A 24,361-nucleotide genomic window follows, 5' to 3' on the forward strand; every position below is an offset into this window, starting at 1 on the left:
ATTTGACTTTGGATTTTCTTTAAGATATAGGCAAGAAAACATGTCAAAAAAAAAAAAAAAAAGAGTCCTACCCCATATTTTCTTATATAGTTCTTATATAGTGCCCGCCCAATATGACTTTTGTTGGCTTGGGACTGCTTTGTACCAAATGACCGACGAGGCTCAGTAAGCCCACCAAGGCTCCACTAACAAATAGAACACTATACACGTCATATACAGGAACTATATATATATATATATATAATATTATATAAAAATATTATATATATATATTATTTTACAAGGAACCATAGCCAAACAGAAACACTTTTACATTGTAAATGACAACTTACCTGTCGTTAACAAGGCTAAAGCCCAGCCTAAGAGGGAAAAGAAAGGAGCAAAACGAAAAATCGATCCTCATCAAAATAGGTAAACAAAAAGGAGATGCCTCAGTTAAGGGACGACAGCCGTTCGATGAAAAGTTTGAAGGTCTCGTCCCGATCCAGCATGCTAACCCGCACATATTTCGGCTCCGCTCCGAAGTGCCTACCGCTCCTAGTAAGTATTCCATAGCTCCTTAGAAAGCCCTCGCAGTCACTTATCCCCTCCTTTTCGCACTTCAGCCATGCAAAAGCTACAAACAGTGGAGAAGAAAGAGACGAGAAAAGAACTTTAGATCAAATATGAGCAACTTTAGCATATCTTCTTCCATCAATACTACTAAACAGAGTCCAGCCATAATTATTTACCCGAACTTCAGTTAGATTCCTGTAGTAAAATTGAGTAAAAATCTAAACCTTTATGCTAAAAAAAACAATGAAGATTGATAGCATATTTCCTGGAGAAGGATTCTGATAGCATATTATGCCATCAAAATTAATAATTTATCATTGTATTAAAACATGGCAAGACTAAGATGTGACAGAAATCCAACATACCTAATAGATTCCATCTGGATGTGCCATAAAAGCTAATGAGATATCTCAAAGGCGCCACATTCTTTGGATTATTTTACAGAGGATACCTACCTGTCTTGCAAGGGTACTTTTAACAAAAATGCATACGAAATCATGAACACCGACGGGACCAAAGGAATCAGTGTTTACATTTTTATTTTATTTTATTTTATTTTTGCCTTGTGGGTGCTCATCCCACTTCGAATCCTACCAAGCTTGTCTCCACAACCGGTAGGGAAACAGTTTACTATTCTCGATTTCACGTGGAAGGAAGCAAACTGGTTTATGAGGTATTTATGAGATCCCAAACTAATTCAGCATTCCAAATTTAATCGTTGGAAGATGGAAAAGAAAAAAAGGTACACAACGGCTAAATTTGCATACCAGGGTTGGTTCCGGTCCTCTCTCCAGTAAAGTTGCAGGTGCTAGAGGGAAACTCAGGTAGGCTGAAGATGCCTGAGGCCTTAACAGCTTCCCGCAACTTCTCCCACCGCATGGTCATGAGAGATCGGCCATAGTCAAAGAGCTTGTAAGTGTTCTCGGTGTTAGGGAGCTCATAACCATCTGAGACCACTTTAAGAATCTTTGCCGCTCGGAGCTGCGAGTCCTTGGACACTCCGATAGTATTCAGCTCTATGAACTTTACCATCTTCTTAGCAACATCTTTATCCTTCACTATAGCCCACCTGCTCACCAGAGACCATCCTAACTAGTGAACTTCAACTCATCAGAAACAATGTGAAACAAGCGAGATTTAACTAACGCGGTCCTATGGTAAATAAACCGGGAAGAGGGATAATTAAGTACCCAAGTCGGGTTCCGGCATGGCCGGTGCTTTTTGAGACGGTGAACAGCGTAATATCATGGTCTGCTGCACTGCTGATGGGAGTGTATTGAGGCCAGTAGTAGGCCAAGTCATGGACTGTCTTTCCGGCCTCAGAGTTCAGCACGGCCTCCCTGATTGAGCCATCAGGGTTGTTGGGGGAACAGACCAGCTCAATGTATTTGCCACCCTTGTACGTGTATGCATCCCCAGCCCACCGGAAAAGACCGGACCGAAGGTAGTCTGTCACTGCTGGGTAGGACTGCAATTTAGAAGCAAGACAAGCTTAGTTCACAGGTCGCATTCCCACCTACCAGTTAGTCCATATATATAAAGCAACAGAGCCTCCTAGGCTTACACTGCTTATGATCAAGAAAATAAATCATCAGGAACATTACAAAGATCAACTTGCTTAGATTATGGTGCTCGCTGCGAGCATGTCCATTAGAGTGGTGTCCATCAGACAAGTAGATGGGACGTGCAAATGTAGTAAAAACTGGACGCGCGAAATCGAACTTGGTGTCGTAAACCAAGAACACAAGTAAGTGGAAGGCATCAAGCAAGCACCAGAAACTTTCACGACGAACAAACTCCCACACCAAGTCAAAAGAAGGGGGGATATTGCCCTATCAGTCAGTCAGTTCCTTAGCCATGCAGTTTGTGGGCATATGATTCATGTCTGGTCGATCAACTCGACCAGGCTCTAGAAATTAAATTCAATTAATTTACTAGAAACAAAGTAAAGCGACACATTATGGTTGCTCTCTAGTAGATATGCATTAGTTAGATGATTCATGTGCGTGAATTGAAATACAAATCACATCACATGTATCCCATAGAACTAGGAAACATGCACGCGGTCGGTCATGTTACCCAGCAACATGCTCGGTACCCATGACATTGGTTTGCTCGACCTTCACAGACATGACTGTCACGACATCAGAAAGTCCACTAAGACATCAAATGCAAACCAAAGTTAAATTGGAAGACATAACATGAGAAACCTCAACTAACTTCAATTAAAAAAGAAGTCCTAACCAATGCTTTTCTACTCTTCAGCACTGCGCGTCACATGCACAGAGAGGGACATAAATGGAAGAGTCAGGGACATAGAGGCAGGCCCAGAAAGATACGGTCCACCATCGTTGTATCTATATCACGTGCTTCCCTAATTTCTTAACGAGGAATGATATGATGGTGACACTGCCCACTAACTAAAGAGGCTGCCATACTTTCCCCTATGTTAAAAAATAGAAAAAGCCGAAGGAGCACAAATGAGTACTTTAGTGGAACACTTGCTGCATGTAAATCCTGTTTAAAGAACACAGCTAGCGCCTACAGTTTTGTTGCTTAATATAATTTTGGTAGAGCTGAGTTTTAAGCACCAAAATATTAAAATTCCAATATATTTCGTTCATGTAATGAGCTCACCGAGTAGTAGGGGACGGCAGAAACAACGTTGATGGGCTCGGAGGTGTTGGAGGGAGATAAAGCATAGAGTGCAGCCTGGAAGAGCTGGGTCGAGCCAGTACCGACGACGATGAAGCGATCCTCGGTCACAGCGTTGCCTATGAGGCTGTGGAGGCGCCGGACCTCGTGGGCAAACTCAGGCTCCAGAAACCAGCATACGTTGGTCACATCTGAGAAGTAGCTCATGGTTTGCCATGCCGGAATCACGATGCTGCCTCGGTCGCCCATCCACATCCAAAATGACTCGAACATGGTCGGATCTCCACTGCATCAGAGTTTACATTAAAGGGCAAAGGTTTGAATTTCAGGACAAAATGCCGTGATGCATTAAAAGTTCAAAAAGAAATCAGGCAACTGAAGAACACAAAAAGATCGGCAAAAAAAAAAAAAAATGCACCAAGAAAAACAAACAAGTAATCACGTAAAAAGAAAATCCTGAACTATTTTGGGGGGTTTGCATTTTTTTTTTTTACTTTAAATTAGTACAACCGGATTACCAAACTTTTAAATTCGTTCAATTCCGATCTGCGATGTCACATAAGACATCATCTTTTTCGGTGCAATCATATTGTCACGGTAGCCAGATATAATACATGAAGGTAAACGAATTTAAAAGTTGGATATCTAAGTTCACTAAAATAAAAATCAGAAAAAAAAATTAAAAATTCACAAATAGTTTAAAATTTTTTGCGTCATTTTTTCAAAAACAAACTGAATACCCTTATCAATACCATAAAAAAGAATTATTGAGAGAATCAGTTGGTTGAGAAAAAACAGCCTCCGTTTGTACAGCTACTGCATCAATTCGAAAAATATAAAATATCATGATTTGAGTAACCACTTGTACAGGCAAAAATATAGATAAGCGAATCAACATGGTAGCTGGTCATTCCATCTTATGAAGTATCGTTTAGCGACTCTTCCATAGTTCTTTTTTTTTTTTTAATTTATTTGTAGGCCGGTGAAATAACTGCCCTCAACCGCCCGGAAGAGCTTCATTAACACCAGCATGGGAGATATCCTAAGTGGTGGGCCCCACCAATAGCCATTGCCGCGGAGGCCTGAATTCGAATCTACGGTCGTGATGGTAACAACGAACAAGAATTTCAACTTCAACCCTCTTCAACCTATCACAAGCACCCGCGAGACATCACACCCATTGGGAGCCACGATCCCGTCACCGTCTCCTCAACCTTCGCCGAGGGGATACGACCAAAACAACGGAAAAAGAAACGAAAAGGAAAGGCGAGAGGGCGGTAACAGCACTCACTGGTCGAGGTTAATGACGGAGTCCTTGGAGACGGGGCGTGTGCCGCTGGTCGCGCTGACGGCGATCTCCTGCCCCGCCGCCATATCTTCCTTATCCTGCCCCATCGCCGGCGCCGCCACGGCCACCTTCGTCTCCTCCGCCGCTCCGGCCGCGCAACTTCCCTGCCCTTCGCCGTGGCCCTTATATAGAAACACCACGAGGACGGCCACCAGGGCTAGGTTCAGCGTCAGGGATGCGACCATCGCAAGCCCCCAATTTCGGCCCGGATTCCACCTCCCCTGGCTTGCCTTCCCCTTCTTCGCCATAGCCGTATCTCTTCTCCCCCGCAGAGGCGCCGCCTTTCCGATTCTAGCTGGACTTAGAAACGACAAGATGCTCCGTAGTAAATGGAAGAGCGAATCGCTGCTGCTCTCGAGCTTCGCCCGGTTAGCAGGACCGGAGCGCGCCACCGGAACTCCCTGACACCCGTTTCCGTTGGCTATAGTCCTCCTCCTCGGTTCAGTTCCTCCCGATATTTCGAGGACGCGCTTCTCGGCTTCCCCTGCTTGCGGGTCCTTTTCTCCTGAGATATATGGCTCTTGGAGTCGGGGAAGAGAGATTTCCAGAACTCCTCTGTTTTTGCTCTTCTTTCTGCTAGGGGACGAGCATGGAGTCCCCAAGGTCTCTCCTTTCTTGAAAAACATAAGAGCCTTTCTTTCCTTTGTCTACTTCGGCTGATCTATTTCGATACGGCTCTTGTTCTTCCGCCCGAGATCGCCTAAAACTCCCCCGCAACTATCTTTCCTTCGCTCGAGTAGATTTTAACCAACCTCTTAGATGGCCCGACCTGCGATTTAATTCGGGAGAAGAAATCCGAGGGAAAGCCCCTCGAAGATCCCGCCTTTCCGCTTCGAATCTACCAGGGAACGACGAAATCGCTCGAAAGGAGGCACATTTCGAAATCCCGCCTTAAAATCCTTCTACACGGAGAGGAGAAAAAGGAGGACAGGCGAGGAGAAACAGCTGCCTAAACCACCGATTCCCGATGTTGTTTCCTCGAAGGGAGCGCTCGGATTGCGAGGGACATCCACCTCGCCCGCTCCGCTCATCGTGACTCCTTTATCCAATCTCAAACGGAGCGCTCCGCTGTCCCTCCGTCTCACCTCCCCTCAGCCTTCCACATGTGCTTCTTCTATACTCTTTCTTTTTTCAAAAAAAAAATATATATATCAGAAGAGAAACAAAGGAGAGGGCTTTCCAAAGCAAGGAATGCACGAAAGGCGCGGTTTGATGGGGGCAAAGCGGCTTTCCAGTTCTCACTTACACTCCTCCTCCTCCTCCCTTTATCATTTTTTTAGCTGTTAATGCTGTCTGTTTTAAATATTTGACAAATTTAAGATATATAAGAATATATTACAGTGGAGGTGGGAAGGGGAGTTCAAGATATATTTTTTTAACTTCACAAGGGGAGGGGGGATGTGGGGAAAAGAAGATGGATGGGAAATAATTAATAAAAAACTGAGCACCATTCATAAGGTGTCAGCAGATGATGGAGGTGGAAGTCTCTTTCTCTTTGAAGTCAAAGGCGGTCTGGGTTTTAGCTGGAGATTCCTATAAATGGAGAACAAGATGGACAGGAGCAAGCATTAGACCCGCCAAGATCTAGGATGGACCTTCGAAGTTAGTACACCGATGGTCCGGGCGGCTGGAAGGATTGGTCCCTCACGTCATGAGCGTGTCAAAAAGGTCGAGCTAGAATTTTTGTTTGGTGATTAAGTTTATGACACGACAGTGGTGTTCGCCTTTAAAATGGCTTTACTGGCTTCAGGATAATATTTGGAGGGGTTTGTATTAGTTCGTGGTTGGCGATAGACGCATCACACCAATCATGATGCTGAGATTACTCTACCCTTTTTCCTAATGATTTTGTCCACCTTATCGTCCATTTCCTTTTTTCCTAATGATTTTTTAAAATTTAAAATCACTGCCAAGATGAATATCTAGGAAATCCGGAAGCATATCACACAACCTTTCTAGTATTGGACATTCACACCAGCGCAAGCTCGAACGACTATGAGCTTGTCGCTTGATTATTTTTTTTTTCTCCTTTTCTGTTTAGGAGATCGAGATCCTTAGTTTTGCCGCACGTAACGGGACGGTAGGGATGGTGGTTACTGTTTATTAGTTTTCCACGCAAGAGAGAGCGCTTGTTTTTTGCTCCCACAAGCAGATTTACAGAACCGAGAAATTTAAGAGGGAACCGAGGATTCGCCGAGATTGCATGGATTTCTTCTCTTCCTCCGATAGATTGAAGCATTATGACCCCGCCTGGCTTCACCAGCCAAATCAATTAAAAAAGCTCATGCACCGTGTGCCTTTCCCTTTTACTAAAAGGAAAAAAGAGGATACGCTTATTAAGAAGTGCTTCATACTAATGGTTGCTTGGCTTACCGTATTGCTTCCCACTGCAGCTAGTCCTGGTGGGCATATTTCACCAATGGTTACTTAGCTTGCTGTTTCCTGTAGCCTTCAGTCACAGCTCAAAATCATGGAGTGGCTGGTCGATGGATGGATCTCATGGTTATGTACGTCACACACGTCCCATCCAAAGGAGTGGCTAAGCAAAACCAAGCTGTAGCTGTATTGTGACAACCCCCTGCCACTTGGGAAGAGGCCAAGAGGTCACGGGTCGAAGCTTTGGGGAATGTTTCTCGAGAGGTTGATTCACGTAATGATAACTCCCACCTCTACTCTCCAGGAGGGTGTTTATTAAGCACAAAGTTTAAAAATAGCTCTATGATTACCATCATCCATCTTTGTCGACAACGGTCCCAACTTGTTGCAATTTAAATTATTCCTTGACTTGCGCCGCTTTGCATTGCTTGGAGTCTTATAGGCTCCAAAGAGTCCCTGTCAGGACTCCTGGCTTGCGAATTATAGAGAGGAAGTAAACAGGTACTTCATAGTCCCTCCGATTTTAATCTTCTGCCTTGACGAGGATGCAGCTGGCTTTAGTTTTTATCTGGTGGGTTTTTCGCTTGGAATATATATATATATTATAGGAAGGAAGGAAGGAACGAAAAAAAGATATATATATATATATATATATATAAGTAAAGGGCAAACAAAGTGTCCTTCATATGCGTAGAACCTCTAGTCAAGCTTTCTTAGCTTAGTGGTTGCTAATATAAGCCTAACCTTTGAAGTGGCTTAAAGATATTATTGGTGGTATGACATCTAGAAAATTACTATATTTTAATAAAATAACAACTTTTAATTAAAATTTTATAACTCGGAAATTTTGAAAATCAAAATGACTTTCTTGAAGAACGTGATTCATCCTCTTATACAAATTTTTGATGATCTCATGCTTAAGATACAATAATTCAGCTCGGTCCGATTTTACTCTAACAAGAACGATCTATTGGAAGGCTAGATACGGTCAACTTTTTTAATTATCTAAATAAAAAATTTATAAAAAAATAGAGAGAAAATGTAACAAAAAGTGGAAGTCTCTTTACGGGACCAACGTGCGCGACTTAATTTAACTGAGCCAACTAGCCTAGTTTTAAGCAACAAAGCATTTTTAATTTTGAAAGAAAAATTGATATTATATATTTTGTAAGGAAGCCATATACCTTTTTTTTAAAAAAAAATAGTGGGGCATGGACCGTTTGTCCCAAGAAATATTGTCAAGCATTTGGGAAATAATGAATTGAACTCTAGCTTCGTCGTCCACTCTCACCTCCTTATTGTTAGAGTTTTAATTAAAAAATAATAATTTTTTTATTCTCTAACCTTTAGTTATTTTAAATATTTTAAAATACCTTTTTATGAGATACATAAGAGTTTTGACTCTTCGAAGGAAAACATTGGCTTCTGAAAAGATATAATATTTTCGAAACATTATGTATCTTTGAAATCATGGCATCTTTTCGGTCTTCGGATAGAGTCTATAAATAGACTCCTCCGGAATTAATCTAAATCCAATCCAATCTCTCTTTCTTTCTCACCGGTACTCTGTCTTTCGAGAGTTTTTTTCACGAATAGAGTTCTTTCACTCTTCAACTTTCTACCTTCTATCTTTTCTTCTTTTCTGAGCAACTTAAGAAATCGGTCGGGTCAAACCTCCTTAGCAATCGTGTCCGTTAGAGAAGGATCGAGCTGAGCCGGATTGTTGCACCTTAGAGACGAGATCGCCGCAAATCTGTACGTAGAAGACGAATCATGTTCTTAGAACAGTGTATATCGCACGCTTCAATTTAGGCAAGATCTTTTTAATCTTTTGATTTTATTCTAGCTAATTATTCTTTTATAATACTTTTATAAAATCAAGATACAACCGTCTCTAGTAAAAATATTTTCAGCACTCGCTTGTAAGCAGAAGGTCTAAGGTTGGAGTTTTAAGTGGTGAACTCTGGGGATATTCGACCTTTCAGGTATTTTAGTGAGCAAAAATCCTGGAAAGATTTCAACCTAAATCCTTTCATCCAAATGGAGCACAAATGTAAAGTAATATGCCTTCAGGCGGTTGCATGGCAGAGAGCCTGAGGCCTTGCATGTGCGGGTGAAAGAACCGGATTCCCAAATTTAGTTAAGCAATGGATCCAAGAGAAATCACGGAGCACAGTGCTGTCTCTGCTGGAGATGGGAAGAGGTAGTCAGAATCCAGCGGATCCCAACGATGTGGGCCGGCACTTAGCAGCCCTCCATGGGCATGGCGTTCGCTAAGAAGGAGAGAGAATTGGTATTACAACCCATGATTTCATCCAAAAAATATCAGTCGGCGGGTATTTTTTGAGTTTCTCAATTCTGTATAAATACTCAAAATTTTTCAGGCGAATAACCAATATGAAACTAAACACACATCCACACGAATTCTTATAACCAATCATTGAAAATGATTCACCCAGCTTACTTTACAATTTGTCTATGTGAAAGAGAGCATACGGTTGAAGCAGAGATAACCTTCCAATCTGCTTTGGTCTTTTTGGCCCCTTGTGAGGCGAGCAATTGGTGATTCGAACGGGTGGTATGCGCACCCTCCAGAGTAAACAAGGGGAGCAAGAACCTTTCGGAAACTTATGATACGGACGGGCTTAGGGAATGGAAGAAAAAGACCCTTTTGGACCCATATGAAAATGGTAGCGAGAATCCAACTTCAAGGACCACAACTCCACGAAAGGGACAGGACATGCTCGCAAGGCCGTGACCCAGAAAAGTGCAGATCCTTCGCAATCTCGCCCTGCTCATGGAGCAGCTCAAATCATTGCATAAGTTACCATCATGTCTCTTCTACCAATGCAGGGTTTCCTAAAGAGCACCGACAGGGTACTTAGATTTGAATATCGAATCAGATTATTAATGAGTTTTTTTTATACATATTCTTTCAAATATTAAAATTTATATAAATATTTTCATAAATTTAATATATATATATAATATTTGTTTTACGTGTATATTATTTATTTTTTTCTTACATATGTATCCACACCATCTAATACCGTCAAAAAAATTAGTGATTTAAAATTAAAAATAACTAAAATATTTTTAATAGTAGATATACAAAAAAAAAATATTTTTAAGAGTATATATATAAATAATACTTTGCGAGGGTAATCATGCAATTTTACATATTTAGAAGGGCTTACATACAAAAAAATTCTAATTTTATTTTTTATTTTAATCTATTTTAACTTTTAACACTCGGATTTGTTTAGTGCCTGCTCCTCAATGTTTTTTATAAAAATATTGCTTAAAAAAAAAGTTGATTCCACAATTAGACAACAAAAGAGTTATGGAAGTTCTTCCACTAATGATAGAATTATTTTATTCTTCTTCATCTTTAAAAACTACTACATCTTATTTCATCAAAACATAGCTTATAATATTTATTATTATAGATGCATGTATGGAAGCACGCATTAGAATATAGAAAATGATTAGAATCTCTCAAATGCACACAATATTTTGTAATGATCAAGCTTCTTTGCTATTGTCATACTCATGGATAGAAGAACAATATTAATCATCTCTAAGCAAAATCATTGAAGGATTTCAAACCTTTCAGACTTATTAACAACCTCCGTGGCTATTTGGTAGAAGGTCATCCTTACGTTGTGTATCTTAAGCTACTTTTTTTTAGAGCTTCAATTTTCTAGAAGAAGAAAAAAATCTGGTATATAAGGCCTATCTTGCCACGATAATTTTAAATCAGCCACCAAACTACATATGAAAAATTTTCCAACTCCAAAGATAAACATTGCAAATCTTATACACTAAAAGATAAATATTGCAAATCCAAAAACTGAAAGAGAGGGTCTGCAGATTCTCAGATTGTACATGTGTTCCGGAAGGCGAACAGGGCTGCAGACTGGGCTGTCTCCTTTGTAGCTCGGTATTCTGGGGAGTTTCTTTGGACGTCTGCAGTAGATATTCCCACTTCCTTGTACTCTTTACTTTCTTATGACTTGGCTAGATGTACTCATGTTAGAGTAATTTAAAATGTCGTTTTTACCACAAAAAAAAGAGGGTCGAGAGTGATCGAAAAATTTCTCAAAAGAGATAGAGATATTAGTTTCTAGTGAGACTTGCTAACTTGTTATCCGCTTTAAAAATAAAAAGATACTTTTATAATTTTAATTAATTTTTAATTTAAATAAATATGATTTTAGCTAATTACGTTAGCTGAATCGCTATGTCCAAGATATTCATATAAAAATAATATTTTGTGAGGGCATGTACGTAAATATCAATTTGGAGGGTATTCATACAAATTCTAATATGTAAAAGGGCATTTATGGAAGAATCTAAAGATTTTTTACATGTATATCCTTCTAAATATATAAAATTACATAAATACCCTCCAAAATTGCTATTTGCATATATACCTTTAAACATTTCTTTTTGCATGTTTACCTATTATTTTTTTTTATTTTAATTTTAAACTGTTAACTTTTTTACGGCATTACATGGCATGGATAAATATAAAAAAAAAAAGAAAAAGAATGGTATATATATAAAACAAATATTCGATGAGGATATATATACAAATATTAATTTTAAAAAGGTATTCACGTAAAATTTAATTTTTAAGAGGGTATGTATGTAAAATATTTTATTATTAGTCGACTTTGAATTCGGCTCCTTCACCGTAATGGATCTCATTTATAGCCTTGGAGATAAGTCCACCTAGTTCTGATGATGATATGCCGGTCCTCACTCCTCAGTTGCGGCATCGCCTCCTCTTCACGAGCACGATTGGTTCGTGGAATCGCATAAATTCATGAGCAAACTCCTCTTCTGAGAGTACATATTCTTTCTTCAAAAACCTATTCCTCTCCTGCTCCAAATTACCATTCTGCAGATTTAACCTACACGAGCCTTCAGATAAAAATCCAAGTTCCAGTTGATGGATATTTGATCCGACCCGACCCAATTGCCGCCCCTATATTTTCCCTCCGTGCGTAAATATCACATGGACAGAGCAAATCATCCTGTAAAGGATACTTTACAGGAACCAGAGAAATAAATAAACTAGAGAAAGAAACCAGGAGGATGAAGGAGACTTTTGGTCCTCGGCGTAGCAACTTCACGTCCAGGAAATCACCTTTTATCACGTTTCGGGCTCTCTCTGAAATTGCGGAATTGCTTGATAGGCGACACTCCCTAATCCAGTCCCTTCTTGCACCTCGGCCTCCACCCCTTAGCCATTCCCAGCTATGCAGAGATATCACAAGAATGCATTATTTCAGCACTTAAATGAGAGCTACCGTTACAAGTTATATGCATGTTAACCTGCAGTTCGGCTGGGCAAAGGATGAAAGTTCCTTGCGTAATATGTGATGCCAAATTATTTGCCGAGACTTTTTCTTATTATCCCCATGAAAGAATTGTATTTCTGAAGCATGCTAGTTGTCGCAACTTCACCCAAGCAGTCCCAAAAAATTCACTCAAACCCTAGTTCAGTAGGGCTGCCAAGATATTTCAGCCTTGTTCTAGTAATTACCTAGATATTTTGGGTGTTCTATGAATATTTTATATCTAGAATGTCCCTACTTATCAAATGGACAGGTGGTATATTCCTGTACCATGGTTCCAGCTTTGGCCTATATAAAGAGAGAGAGAGAGAGTCCTCATTTATAAGTGAACTCCCAAAAAAATTTTTAGTTCCCAGAAATTTTTTTTTCACTGAAATATTTTTTAAATAAACTAATATATGAAAAAATAGTTTTTATATATTTAGTTAACCATAAAAAAATTGACATATTTTGTATTAAAAAAATGACATTTCAGAATGGCTTATATTTGGTTAAGCATCTACTTTTCTAAAAAAAAATCATGTAAAATATCTGTTATGCCCTTAATAATGGAATCGACCTTATTCCATTCTATCTGAAAGCGTAAGAGCATTTTGGAAAAAAAATATCTCAATTCTCATCATGTGTGAATTGAACTTTTCTGATCCAACATAAATTTTCTTTTTACGAAATATGAAAATCTTATTCAAATAGAAAAGCTATCTTCTAATCTCTTTCTCAAAAATTTTAACTAAATATGAGATATTTTTTTATTTTTTTGTTGACCATAATTTTTCTCCTCCTCTTCCTTCCCCAAATCAAATGAGGCTTAAAAGTATAAAGAGCTTCCTTAGAGAGGAAACTTCCGTACGTCTCTTGTACTCTTCCAATTCATAATAGAAGCTCTTCTTCTAATCTTTGTCCGCTCTCTTCTCCACCATGTTGCAGCTGTTTTGAAGGCTCCGACAGAAATGTGGTGAAGGCTTACTCGGTTATATGGAGATTGTCTGAGTGCTGCATGAGATTTGGATAAGGCAAATTCTATAAATCCATGACATAGCAGACTAAAGAAAACTAGATAGATAGATAGAGAGAGAGAGCGAGCGCGCGAGAGAGAGAGAGAGAGAGAGAGGAAAAAGCAAAAAGAAAGGAAAACCAATATTGGTGCCGAGTAGTAAGCTCATAGCTCCGCTTTTCATTTTTAACCAACAAAACATTTAATTCTGCACTCAAGTTTGCATTTTTCTTTTTCTTTTTATTTTCTTTTTCTATGTGTACAAATCAAGCCTGTTCCCAGCGAGAACTTCATCGCACAAACCTCCTAGGTAGTGAAGGACAAGTAGGCATGCTGAAGCCTCAATAAACACTAAAATGTAACTTAGGAGAATGGTTGCGCACGGTAAAGTATTTATTAGATACTAATTTGTAACGTCAAAGAAAGAGAAAAAGATGTACGAAGTTTTGTACAAGTTACAGACCTACAGGAATAAGAATCGTAGAAATCAACCATACGAGCCAAAGCCTGCGAGGTACCATTGGACAAGCAGAACAGTCCATAACTGTTTTCCCACAATGAATGACTTTGGCAAAGTACAGAATTTTAGCCACTCGCCTGAGGAAACACAAGTATTGTCGAAAAGTCCATCAAAGCATCAGTGCCAGTCTCTTATAACCTGCCTGATAAACTACTGACGAATGCTAAAGAAATCAGCCCCCTTCTGTGTATCCAAATGTTTAATTTAGAATCCCACAAACCACTATAGTGGAGCTGCATCGCAAGTTACGCCTAAGAGATTAAAATCTCCTTAAATATGCAACATTCAATGATTTGTTGCTCTATTGAAAGGCACAATTATACGAGAGTTCCTTGCTAATAACAATTTATGTAGAGCTGTTCACACGGTAAAACTTGCAATGACACATAATATGGCCCTTATCAGCCGCAGCAGCAACAATCTGAATCACCGTGCCATGCGATTCCAGAAGCACAAGCTTGAAATTATGAAATACATATTCCCACTACACAATAATTGCGCAATAACAAGAGATCCTCAATAACAATTAAGAAGCCAAGCAATTATTCAGCCAAATTACCAAGAACCGATAAAAACACCAGACTAGTGCGTACTTCAACCGCAAACAGAGAATCTGCTGAGTCCAAGCTTTCCGCACCACTCAATCTGAATAATACGATAAAAAAAAAATGGGTTCATGGAAGTGCAATATACACAGTTATTATGATGCCTACATCATGATCAGCGTCCAAACCAACCCTTCTGTGGCTGGATCTCCCCATCGTTCATCAGCGTATCCAGCACCACATTTAGATCAACCGACTTTCCGTTCTCTGTCAACTTCCTCACAGTCGCCCTAACTTGATCTCTTGAGAACCCCATAGTCGCAACTTTCTCCACCACATCATCAATTGGCACTCTATTCCCTGAAGAACCACCAGAACTAGACCCAGTTGGCAGTGCCTGTGGTAATATCTGGGCTGTTGGGAGTCGTGTGTAGTTGCTGCTTCCACCAGAAGAGGCTGCAGATGAAGCAAAGGGCGAGGATTTCATTCCAGAACTGCTATGATGGGAAGGGGATCCACTGTAAGGATATGAATCAGAGAAAGTAGGCCCCACTGGTGGGCCATATCCAGTAGAAAAGGGTGGCTGCCCTGAGCCCTGTCTGCTTGTAGGTGGTTCATACAAATTTGGGTTGGGCCCATAGTACTGGTTACGAGGAGGTCCACTTGGAGGCTGAGTAAAAGAGACGGCTTGGCCAATGCTGGAGGGATAGGTCTGAGGTGTTGGCATGTATGGCACGGATTCTTCTGGGTGTTGAGGCAATGGTGATTGAAGTTGAGGGGAGGGGTTCACAGGTTGTGGGGGCTGCGGTGGCTGAGAATATTGTGGAAGCTGAGTTGAAGGTTGGTAGTGTGGGGATAGTGGTGGTGGATGTGGCTGCTGAACTGGGACTTGGTATTGTTGATGTGTGGCCTCAGACTGCTTTGCTTGCGAGGGAAAGTAGGGCTCACGCAGCAAAGATGGGATAGAAGGCATTTGGGGCTGAGGTAATTGAGCAGGTGGATTTTGTTGTGGCGGTGGTGGTGGAGGAGCATTTGGAGCAGGCAAAGCAGGAAGCATGGTCGGTTGTGAAGGAGGAACTGCATGTTGATGTGATTGTTCGACAGATTGCTGTGGTTGGCTGTCTCCTTTAGAGGCTTGCAGATTTGCAAGTTGCAGCTGAGCCTCCACAATTTCTTGTTTGTCGCGTAGAACTTGGACACCTGTTTGTACCTGCATGAAATGGAATAGCACTTGCCTCAGATAATATGAGAATGAAAGCTTTCAGACCCCCATCTTATTCAGTTGGGACAGGATCTCTTTGTGAGATGAAGATTCTCAGATAGCTAGCCTTTCGTAACAAACAATTTTAACTACTGTAAAATTTCAACTAAAAATAGAGGCAAAGAGATTGACATTAAAATACTAAATTAACCAGAAAATGTTTCAGGCGCAGTCTTTTAAGCAACATGTCTTACCATAGTCAGTGTACATGTATCTCAAAAAAAAATAAATATAATTTAACAATTTTCTGGCCATGTGTTCTCATGCATTGCTATATGATGTGTTTCTCTGCACCTGTATAAAGTTCTTGTACTTTGTAGTTAGGTGATTTTTGTTCCCATGTGGATGGGATTTTTTTTTTTGTGTATGTGTGTGTGGTCTTCCCCTGGGGTGGTGTAGGTTGGAACAGAAAGAAAATCATAGAAACTATTTGACAGAATAAATCTGCCTCACCTCAAAAATTGCCACAAAAGCTATATGTAGTATGAACTGAACTGGTGAACTGGGTCATAATTAACCAGGATGTATATATACACCACACAACCTAACATGCTCAACTGTAACCTTCAGAATAAGTTGTGCATTAATGAAACCCAAATTAAGGAAGTTTAAAAAGGCAATTTCAAAGTACATCTAATATGTCAGATGTCTTCAGTGACAGATAAATGGGTCCCAGCTACCTTGGAAGAGGAAGAGTGTTGACACAAAATCTGAGTTTTTTTTTTAACACGTAAAATCTTCATGTATGACTGTCAAATAGATTTAGCTAACCTTGACTTCTATTCTATTCACAGATTACACAGTTGGCATTTAAAAGTTAAGGGATCTCAACAATGAATGTGCAGAATTCCCTATGATAGTTGAATAGCTTAAAAACAGGAGTTAAAAAAAAAAAAAAAACAAGCAGGAGGATTAGCTTGGAAGGTTTGTTAAAATCTTTGCATAATCATAAAACCATGGTCAATCAGTCAATGATATTTAAGATGGGATATTGCTTTGTAATCTACTAGGAGTGTTCGCAGCCGCAACTTCTCAGATACGAGGACAAATTAAAAGCTTGCAACCCTTAAATCTCGAATTATCAAAATCCAACCCTTCCTAAAATACATATACAAGCTTCAATCGAGAATCACTAGAACTCAGGTGCTATCTACCCAGCATTTCTAAATCATCGAAAATGAATTCATGAACTTTTCCTCTACTAATCAAATATAAACAACCATATTTTTCAGGAAATGTACCTTATCATGGAGTCTCCATCAATTCTAGTTTTCATCTTTATCAATGGATCATTTCGCAATGTTATCATCAAATTTTATATAGATTCTTGGGACAATGCTTCAGATGATTAGTTGGTGGAATCAAAAAAGATGCATATGGAGGTTTTAGATTTAAAAAATCATGATTTTTTTTATATGTTATGAATTCAAAAGTTTGGATTTTAGAAGTTAAAATTTTTTTATAGGTGTTAAAGCTCAAAAATGGAAAAGAGTGAATATAAGGAGAAGAAAATGTGAATTTGAAAAATTCTACTCAAAGCGATGTGATTTTAGGATTTGTGAAGATTTCATTGTACAATCAAACAACCACATTACAAAGTCATAACTAGTAATTCCAGAAAAACATGAAACAGCATGATTTTTCTGTACATTCAAACGCACCCACAATCATATGTTGCATCAACCTTGAACTTGAGTCCTAAAAAGGGATAAGGGAATATTAGACCTTCCATGAGTGCATGTAATAGATCCCCTGGTTAGAACAACTCTATTTGAAGAATGTGCATTCAAGTAACAAGAAAATTAATATTAAAATCTCCAATCCTAAAAATTAAACTTACCCATCTGCACTATCACAATACTGCTGTGTTTGGTTCAGGAATAAGAAAAATGGGAACAGTAAAAGTTATGATTAAGGGAATAGTTATGCCACAAGTCATGCTAATTTTTTTGGGTCCACTTTGAATAACAGAAGGCATCTTTTAGGGATAAGGTTTGAAGCATGACTTCTTTATCCATAAAAGGTAGAAAGTAGGAATAAAAGGTTATTCTAAGGAATAACTTATGACAGATCCTCTTGGCATAGTTATGCTTGTCATAAGCATGTTTGACTGGCATAATCATTCCATGGTTATGCCTCCTTTGCAAATGTTGTTTGGCAGGCATAAGGCTTATCCCAAGTCTTATGCCTTATGCTAGAACCAAATGCTGCCTACATGTATCTTGCTATCAAATTCTCCAACAGACTGACCACTCCACTTCAGCACCCGACACATAAGAATTTGACTTGCATCAGGCCACATATCCCTAAAGTACCAGATTGTGTGTTACTGAAAAGATAAAACAGCAATGTATCCCTGACATTGCTATTAAACTATCAGCCGTGACATTTAATTCAGTGTTTAATAAATTAAGAGAATACAGACCTACTGAGATCTTAGCAAATGAAGTGAGTTACCTATGGGGTAGGGGGAGAAAAAAAACCTTTTGGGACAGCAATAAGTTTAACAATCAACAGGTTGTATATTCTTTTGCTGAGGAATGAGTTCTGCTACCATAAAATCCTCTTTCTTGGTTTATTTCGCGTATATGCATGTTAATAACCTAATACTAGCCCAATATACCCTTTATGTCTGCCTAATCTAAGGTTAAGAGAGAGCTAGCAGTAAACGAATATCAGAAATACCATCCATATTTCATAACTAGAAGCCTTAAATGCAACAGATAATCCTTGCATATTTTTTTTAATTAGATACATTGCACCATTTTAGGTCATTGCCTAGCACCTGTCTCACTATAAATTAGTGAAAAAATGATCTAAATTAATGTTTTGTCTATCCAAATTCTACCAATATATCAAACCTCCCTCAAAACTTTATAATGAGGAACCAAACTAGACAATTTAATATCCTTATAAACTTCAGCAGCTCCCAACATTTAAGAAACATAAAGTGTCGAACAAACTTATGACCAGCTTCAACAAAACTCTAACTTAAAAAAAATCACGTAAGAGTAATGATTAACAAACCAACCAAAAAAAAGAAAATCAGAAATAGCATGGTCCAGGCCACCAATTCCATCCATATTGAGAATCACCATCATGACACTACCAGCATCAAATGTCTTGGATGACTAATTGCATGGAAGCATCCATCTTTACATTGCCTCTACCATTCAAGGAAACATCTAAAAAAATACTACAGATGCATTCCATGAATTTCATGAAAAGTTCATTATTAATTTTAATATTGGGCCATATATTTCGACCAGTCATACTTCACACTCTCACCTTAAGTAAGCTAAAGAAAATATAAGTGAGACATCAGTTGCCAGCATATTTCTCTTCTTAGGATATGTATCCCAAAACACTCTTTGATGTTTCTTCTATGTCCTGGTATATTTCCCTACCAAGTAGCAAAAACCCAAGTTCTGCCTAGATTCAAAAAGAAATAAAAATGGAAGTTGGAAGTGATTAAATGAATGAGCAAGTGAATCTTTAGCAGGGATATAGATAAATGACTCCAATATCAACAATGCAATGAAAAACTTTGAAAGCCTAGTATCTGAAAGCTACCCAAGGGATTGCCTGGACAGAAAATGTATCTTCAATAAAATATAGAAAGCACAAGCAACTTGGTTTCCCAACCAACAACTCATGCTTTCTAAGAAGCATTCGGTGATACATAACAAAATCAGCAACTAAACTGAATTTGCATCCATTTTTGTTGGAGTGAGTAGCTGGTCCAGTAAATCCATCGCCAGTGTTCGTTTTTATAGTGGTGTCCCTAAAACATGCACAAAGACATACATATGTACTCTGTCTAGTTATTATAGCATTACAATTTACTCTTGCCAGCAAATTACATTCCTCACCCAGGTATACCAGAGAATTTCATAGTTGAAACATTGGAGCAACATCCACAAAGCACCGTCAAAATTATCAATGGTGTCTGCTACAAGAATACGCATCAGGTACAAGCAAGGCACTAATTTACTTTCATAAGACAGTCAAAAGTATGTAGAAAACTACCACAGAGAACAATAGTCAGATACCAGAAGTTGATCATGAGAGTCCAGGGATTTGTCTATGAGCTGGGAGGTAGGAGTAGAGAGAGCTCATTTTTTCATGGTTGATTAGTTTCTAGTTACAAGGATATCCCAGGAAAACACAGGACATAAATGTCAATGAGCTGTTGAAATGTTTTTATCTGGTCAAGCAATGCGAAATTAAAAGCCAATCCACAGAAGTAGTGGACTAAACATAAATTCAACCTGGCCTTCACAACATTTTCATAAAATAAAATGAATCAATTAGAACTGATAATTTAACAAATTAATACGATATGGATCAAGTATGATGTTCAAGAAGGCACACCTCTGTAAGAATATTCTCCAATTGCCTCAGTTTTCCATCTGTGGTGCCACTGCTGTTCCCAATCGTCACCTTCAACTCATCAACGGAACTTTCAAGGTGGTGAGTCCTACTCTCCAGCTGCATCAGCCTTGAACTTACACCTTCCAAAGTACGCAGAAGATTATCAGCATATTTCTTCACTGTACGATCAATCTCAGCCACTGTAGCTGCATCGTATGCACTCTTCTCCTTCTCATGGCTAACTTTTGTCAATTCATGTGGCTCCAAAATACCTGCATTCTGCATTAATTACGAAAGATAAAAGTATAAGTTGCAAAATAACAGCAAGAGAACAATTTGTAAGCTATCAATTGCTTCACAGAAAGCTCAAAATAATTGCAATCCTATATCAATCACCCACAAAATAAACTTGTTCATGTAAAATATCACCTGAGATTAAATGAATAATTCATGATAGTTGTTAATAATAAAATGTCTTTCCACATAAATATTGTGACTATATATCACCAGCAGAACTGTGTTACTTTCAACCATAAAACCTTTTGATCTAATTGTTCTGACTTGATCTTTGAAGAAGACAGGATTGACATATCAGTTTCAAAGTCTTAAGAGGAAGCAATGTAGATACCAGACATAGACCAGTTGTCCACACTACGTATTCATGGATGTCTGCAAGCACGAATAGGACCTCTAAATGGATGCAACTATTATAATTTACTTTCATGCATGTTTTAGGCTCTTTGAAGTATAATGGAAAAGGTTAAGGATCAATTTTGTGGATTAACAGCTAATAGTTGTCTATTTTAATTTTCACATGCTATTTTATAGGTGGCCAAGTTTCTCTTTTCTAGTTCACCAAACACGGCCCCAACAGAAAAATGCCCCACCAACACAATTAGCTTTCTGGGGCACCGAACTGTCTAATACCTCATACCAGTATCCAATGTCAATACCCGTGCGATGGTTTAAGCAAGAACTTTGTGCTTTAAATTGTGTTCATGGTCTTAGGATGTGATTTTTTTTCTCAATTTTTCTATTCTATGCTTTATTGTTAACATTTGCAACAACATAACGTGGGCATAATTGAAACATGGGGTGTCCTGAGATAAGCGGCTCGACCTGCCAGGGGGCCCGGGTGGTGTGGTATGGGGTGGGTATAGGGTAGAGGCTGGGGAGTAGCCCCTCCCATCTCATCAAAGAAGAAGATATCATGAATCATGCAATCCCTCAAAAATCGATCCCATCCAAAACAAGCAAATATTAACGATATATACCTAATCAAATTCACAACAAGTGTAACACGCTCCCGAGCAATAAGTTCACTGTAAACAATCAGATCAAGCAACGAAAGAACAAAAAGAATATATAGGTGCGAATTCAAGTAAAAATAAACAAAAAGATTCATACTTTGAGATTGGAGGAGGCCATCTTGGAGTCCACGGCGCCCCACGAGGGCCTGGGGAGGGGGGCGGTGGAGGCGGTGGGCGGCGAGGATCCGAGAGTCCGCATGGGGTGGAAGTCGTAGCTGGGAAGGGTTTCTTCCTTCTTTCCGTTGATCTGGTGCTCCTCCTCGGGATTCATCAGATCGAGGAGCTCGCCGCTGCCGCCCTGCTGCGATCCCGACAACCCCAGGATCTGCTTGTCCATGAACCGCGATGTGTTCATCGGATCCGACAACGAAGGAGAAAAATTCCAACCAAAAACCAAAGGAAAACGATCACCCGCGGAGAATTATACCGTCTAGGGTTTTGGGATCTTCCCTAGAAGAAGAAACGGGAGAGAGGGAGAGAGGGAGAGAGCGAGAGAGAGTTCGATGAACAATAATAACCCAAGATGACAAGGAGTTTTTATATATCGTATCGGGTTTGACCATATTCATATTCAAACTGAAAAAAGCTAGACTGGAACCCAAACTCGATCGAGTCATCTAACATTGGGCTCGGAAAAACACTGGATATCTGATCCGATTTTATATAATTTAGATATTTAATAAATTATTTTCTACACTATTAAACTAATCTTTAAATTATTTAAAACATTCAATATGCTACTCTATGAATTGTGAAACATGAAAAATAATAATTAGAAATATAATAAATTGAATCTGTTAAAGGGGTATCCGTTTTGCTACTATTTTTGTCATCTAAGGATCAACATAACCAAGAGATATTAAAAAGAAAAAATTCTTCCATAATCAAGCCCAATGTAAACTATTAAATCACAACTTATCTATTGAGAGCAAACTAATTCTTTATCAGCTAGAAACCATAACTATATATGACACAAATGGTAATTTGGTAAAAGAAGAGACCCTACTCGATCTTTTTATTGTAATTGGAAAGAAACAATTTTATATACAATGCTATCTAATTATGTGCAAATGTATGATGTACATACATATTCGGTATTTGAGCGTGGATATGTCTAAATCCACATCCAATCTAATAAAAACCTTGATCTCATTTGGGGACCCAAATTCAACCCAATAGCTTCTTTTATTTTTTAAAGTCACACACAAGTGTTATATTTTCGGATTCGATTAGCTGGTTATCTCTCTCCATTTTTATACCCTATCTCCCGATACCCTCCAAATTCCCATAAGAAAGTAAGGCCATGTTACCGGACACTAGGCCCAATCTTAGCCCAGCTCAGTTTGCTAAAACTGGCTCTGGCTATGGCTAAAATCGGGGTCCCCTAAGTTAGAAATCTAAAAAGTATTAGGACTATTGAGCTTGCAAGCGAATCAAACCAACTAGAATGTGATTGCAACATCCATCTTCATCACATTTGCCCAGGTCCTTTGCTTGCTCTCCACCGTCTCTAATTCAAATGTTTGTTGCGGATGAACATGCGCTCATGAAGCCATGCTGTGTGATCGCAAATATGCTCCTCTAGAGGAGTGATCCTTTGGAGAGATATAGGATACACAATGAAATGTTTAATTATGACCCATCGAGTTCACCCTACGAGATAGCGTTTTTGTTTATGTAGATTCATGGACCTCCAATTAAGAGAGACCTTATTCACAAGTGTTGAAAGGAGAGAAACATTATAAATATAATTTTGAAATTTATCAGTTTACTAACTCAATATTACATGGCTTCACCTGGAGCATACCTAGGTTACATCAATGAATAAAACAAGTAGAATTTTGTACACCATTTTGTATTTGGTGATGGCAAGAATAACTTGGATCCAGTCTAGGGATAAAGAGGTCTATGAACATCTTGGTTTGAACTCGCCCAAATAAAATGAATTCTGATTCATCAAATTTAATGAATTAGAGGCTAATTCAAAATTGAGCTTTCCCGGTTCGACAATATGGTTGCCAACTTAGTTTTGATGGTTTGAGGACTAACTCTAGTCTGAACTTGATTAGGGTTAGAAGACTAACTTAGGCGTGGCTTTAACTAAGGTCAGAGGATTAACTCTAGCTAAAATTTGATTAGAGTTAAAGGACTAATCCTTGCACGAGCTTGATTAGGATTGGAGGACTAACTCCGACTTAGATTTGACCAGGATTGGAGTACCATAGTTTTGGATGAGGCCTGTTAACACCAAGTTTACAGATATGAGTCTGCCACTAAATGAAAGATACTTTCTTTTCCAATGCAGCTAAACATCTTTCAATTCAATTCTTTGAAGTAAAAAACATCCAGCATGAGTTAGGGTGATTCTCAAGCTTGAGTGGAAGGCCTGAGTAGCAAAGGTTAGCGATCAAAGAGTTGCAACCTTCGTACCAAAAAAAAAGAGTTGCAACCAACACAAGACAAGTAAGAGAGCTTTTCATGAACATCTAGTCCGGATATGAGCATGAAACCCTAGAGAATCAACTCGAGAATGCATACTTGAGTCTTCTGAACCTTAGAAAAGTTTAGCATATCATCAGCATACTGTAAGTTGACATCCTCCATATATCAGCGGGTTCCCTAGTCCTTCTGTTAGTTTGACAAAGACAGCCTTCCGAAGGACTCTGCTTAAAGGTCAACAACTAGAATAAAGGGGAGATGGGGGGTCCCTCTGCCCTTAACCCCCATCTCCAGAGTAACCCATCATCAATGTCTTCGTTGACGCATACCGCCAATTTGCTAGAGAAGAGAATATTCTGCATCCAACTAATCCATTTTTCCAGGAAACCATGATGCTGAAGGATATGGATTAGAAGCTCCAGATCGAGCTTGCCAGATTCCTAGGTTCCCTCGTAAGCCAAGTATGATAGAGAATTTCATTGGCACACAATATGTTATCAATAATAAAGGCCCCCTGTTTTTGGTAAGCAAGAATAAAGGCCCTTCAGGAAAGCAGCTTGAGGGTGATCCACCAATGAATCCAGGAAGGACACAAGGCTTGAGGCAAGAACGTTCGAG

At 39.0% G+C, this 24,361-nt stretch overlaps 2 protein-coding genes across 2 annotated transcripts; both read right to left on the reverse strand.

Moving 5' to 3' along the window:
• Nucleotides 1-214: 214 nt before the first annotated feature.
• Nucleotides 215-6,280, reverse strand: LOC120109285 (tryptophan aminotransferase-related protein 1). The gene is made up of 5 exons (XM_088701985.2): nucleotides 4,502-6,280; nucleotides 3,193-3,496; nucleotides 1,746-2,023; nucleotides 1,323-1,624; nucleotides 215-616 (listed from the first exon to the last, which is right to left on the reverse strand). The coding sequence occupies exons 1-5, from the start codon at nucleotides 5,182-5,184 to the stop codon at nucleotides 432-434; spliced, it is 1,752 nt and encodes a 583-aa protein (XP_088558111.1). The 5' UTR covers nucleotides 5,185-6,280; the 3' UTR covers nucleotides 215-431.
• A 7,976-nt stretch (nucleotides 6,281-14,256) lies between these two features.
• LOC148703041 (uncharacterized) lies at nucleotides 14,257-21,840 on the reverse strand. The gene is made up of 3 exons (XM_088701984.2): nucleotides 21,402-21,840; nucleotides 19,995-20,273; nucleotides 14,257-15,569 (listed from the first exon to the last, which is right to left on the reverse strand). The coding sequence occupies exons 1-3, from the start codon at nucleotides 21,657-21,659 to the stop codon at nucleotides 14,535-14,537; spliced, it is 1,572 nt and encodes a 523-aa protein (XP_088558110.2). The 5' UTR covers nucleotides 21,660-21,840; the 3' UTR covers nucleotides 14,257-14,534.
• Between the last annotated feature and the right edge of the window lie 2,521 nt (nucleotides 21,841-24,361).

The sequence above is a fragment of the Phoenix dactylifera genome, chromosome 7 (assembly GCF_051530095.1).
Source record: "Phoenix dactylifera cultivar Ajwa chromosome 7, Ajwa_hap1_PhDact_Kaust_v1.1, whole genome shotgun sequence".
Lineage (NCBI taxonomy): Eukaryota > Viridiplantae > Streptophyta > Magnoliopsida > Arecales > Arecaceae > Phoenix > Phoenix dactylifera.

Coding starts and splice junctions, on each gene's coding strand:
- LOC120109285 (XM_088701985.2), bottom strand. CDS start 5,184: ATGTTTTTCAAGAAAGGAGAGACCTTGGGGACTCCATGCTCGTCCCCT. Junction 3,497..4,501: donor TCCGTCATTAACCTCGACCA/GTGAGTGCTGTT, acceptor ACTCTGATGCAG/TGGAGATCCGACCATGTTCG. Junction 617..1,322: donor GAGGACCGGAACCAACCCTG/GTATGCAAATTT, acceptor CACTGTTTGTAG/CTTTTGCATGGCTGAAGTGC.
- LOC148703041 (XM_088701984.2), bottom strand. CDS start 21,659: ATGAACACATCGCGGTTCATGGACAAGCAGATCCTGGGGTTGTCGGGA. Junction 20,274..21,401: donor TGGCCTCCTCCAATCTCAAA/GTATGAATCTTT, acceptor TAATTAATGCAG/AATGCAGGTATTTTGGAGCC. Junction 15,570..19,994: donor TGGAGAATATTCTTACAGAG/GTGTGCCTTCTT, acceptor CATTTCATGCAG/GTACAAACAGGTGTCCAAGT.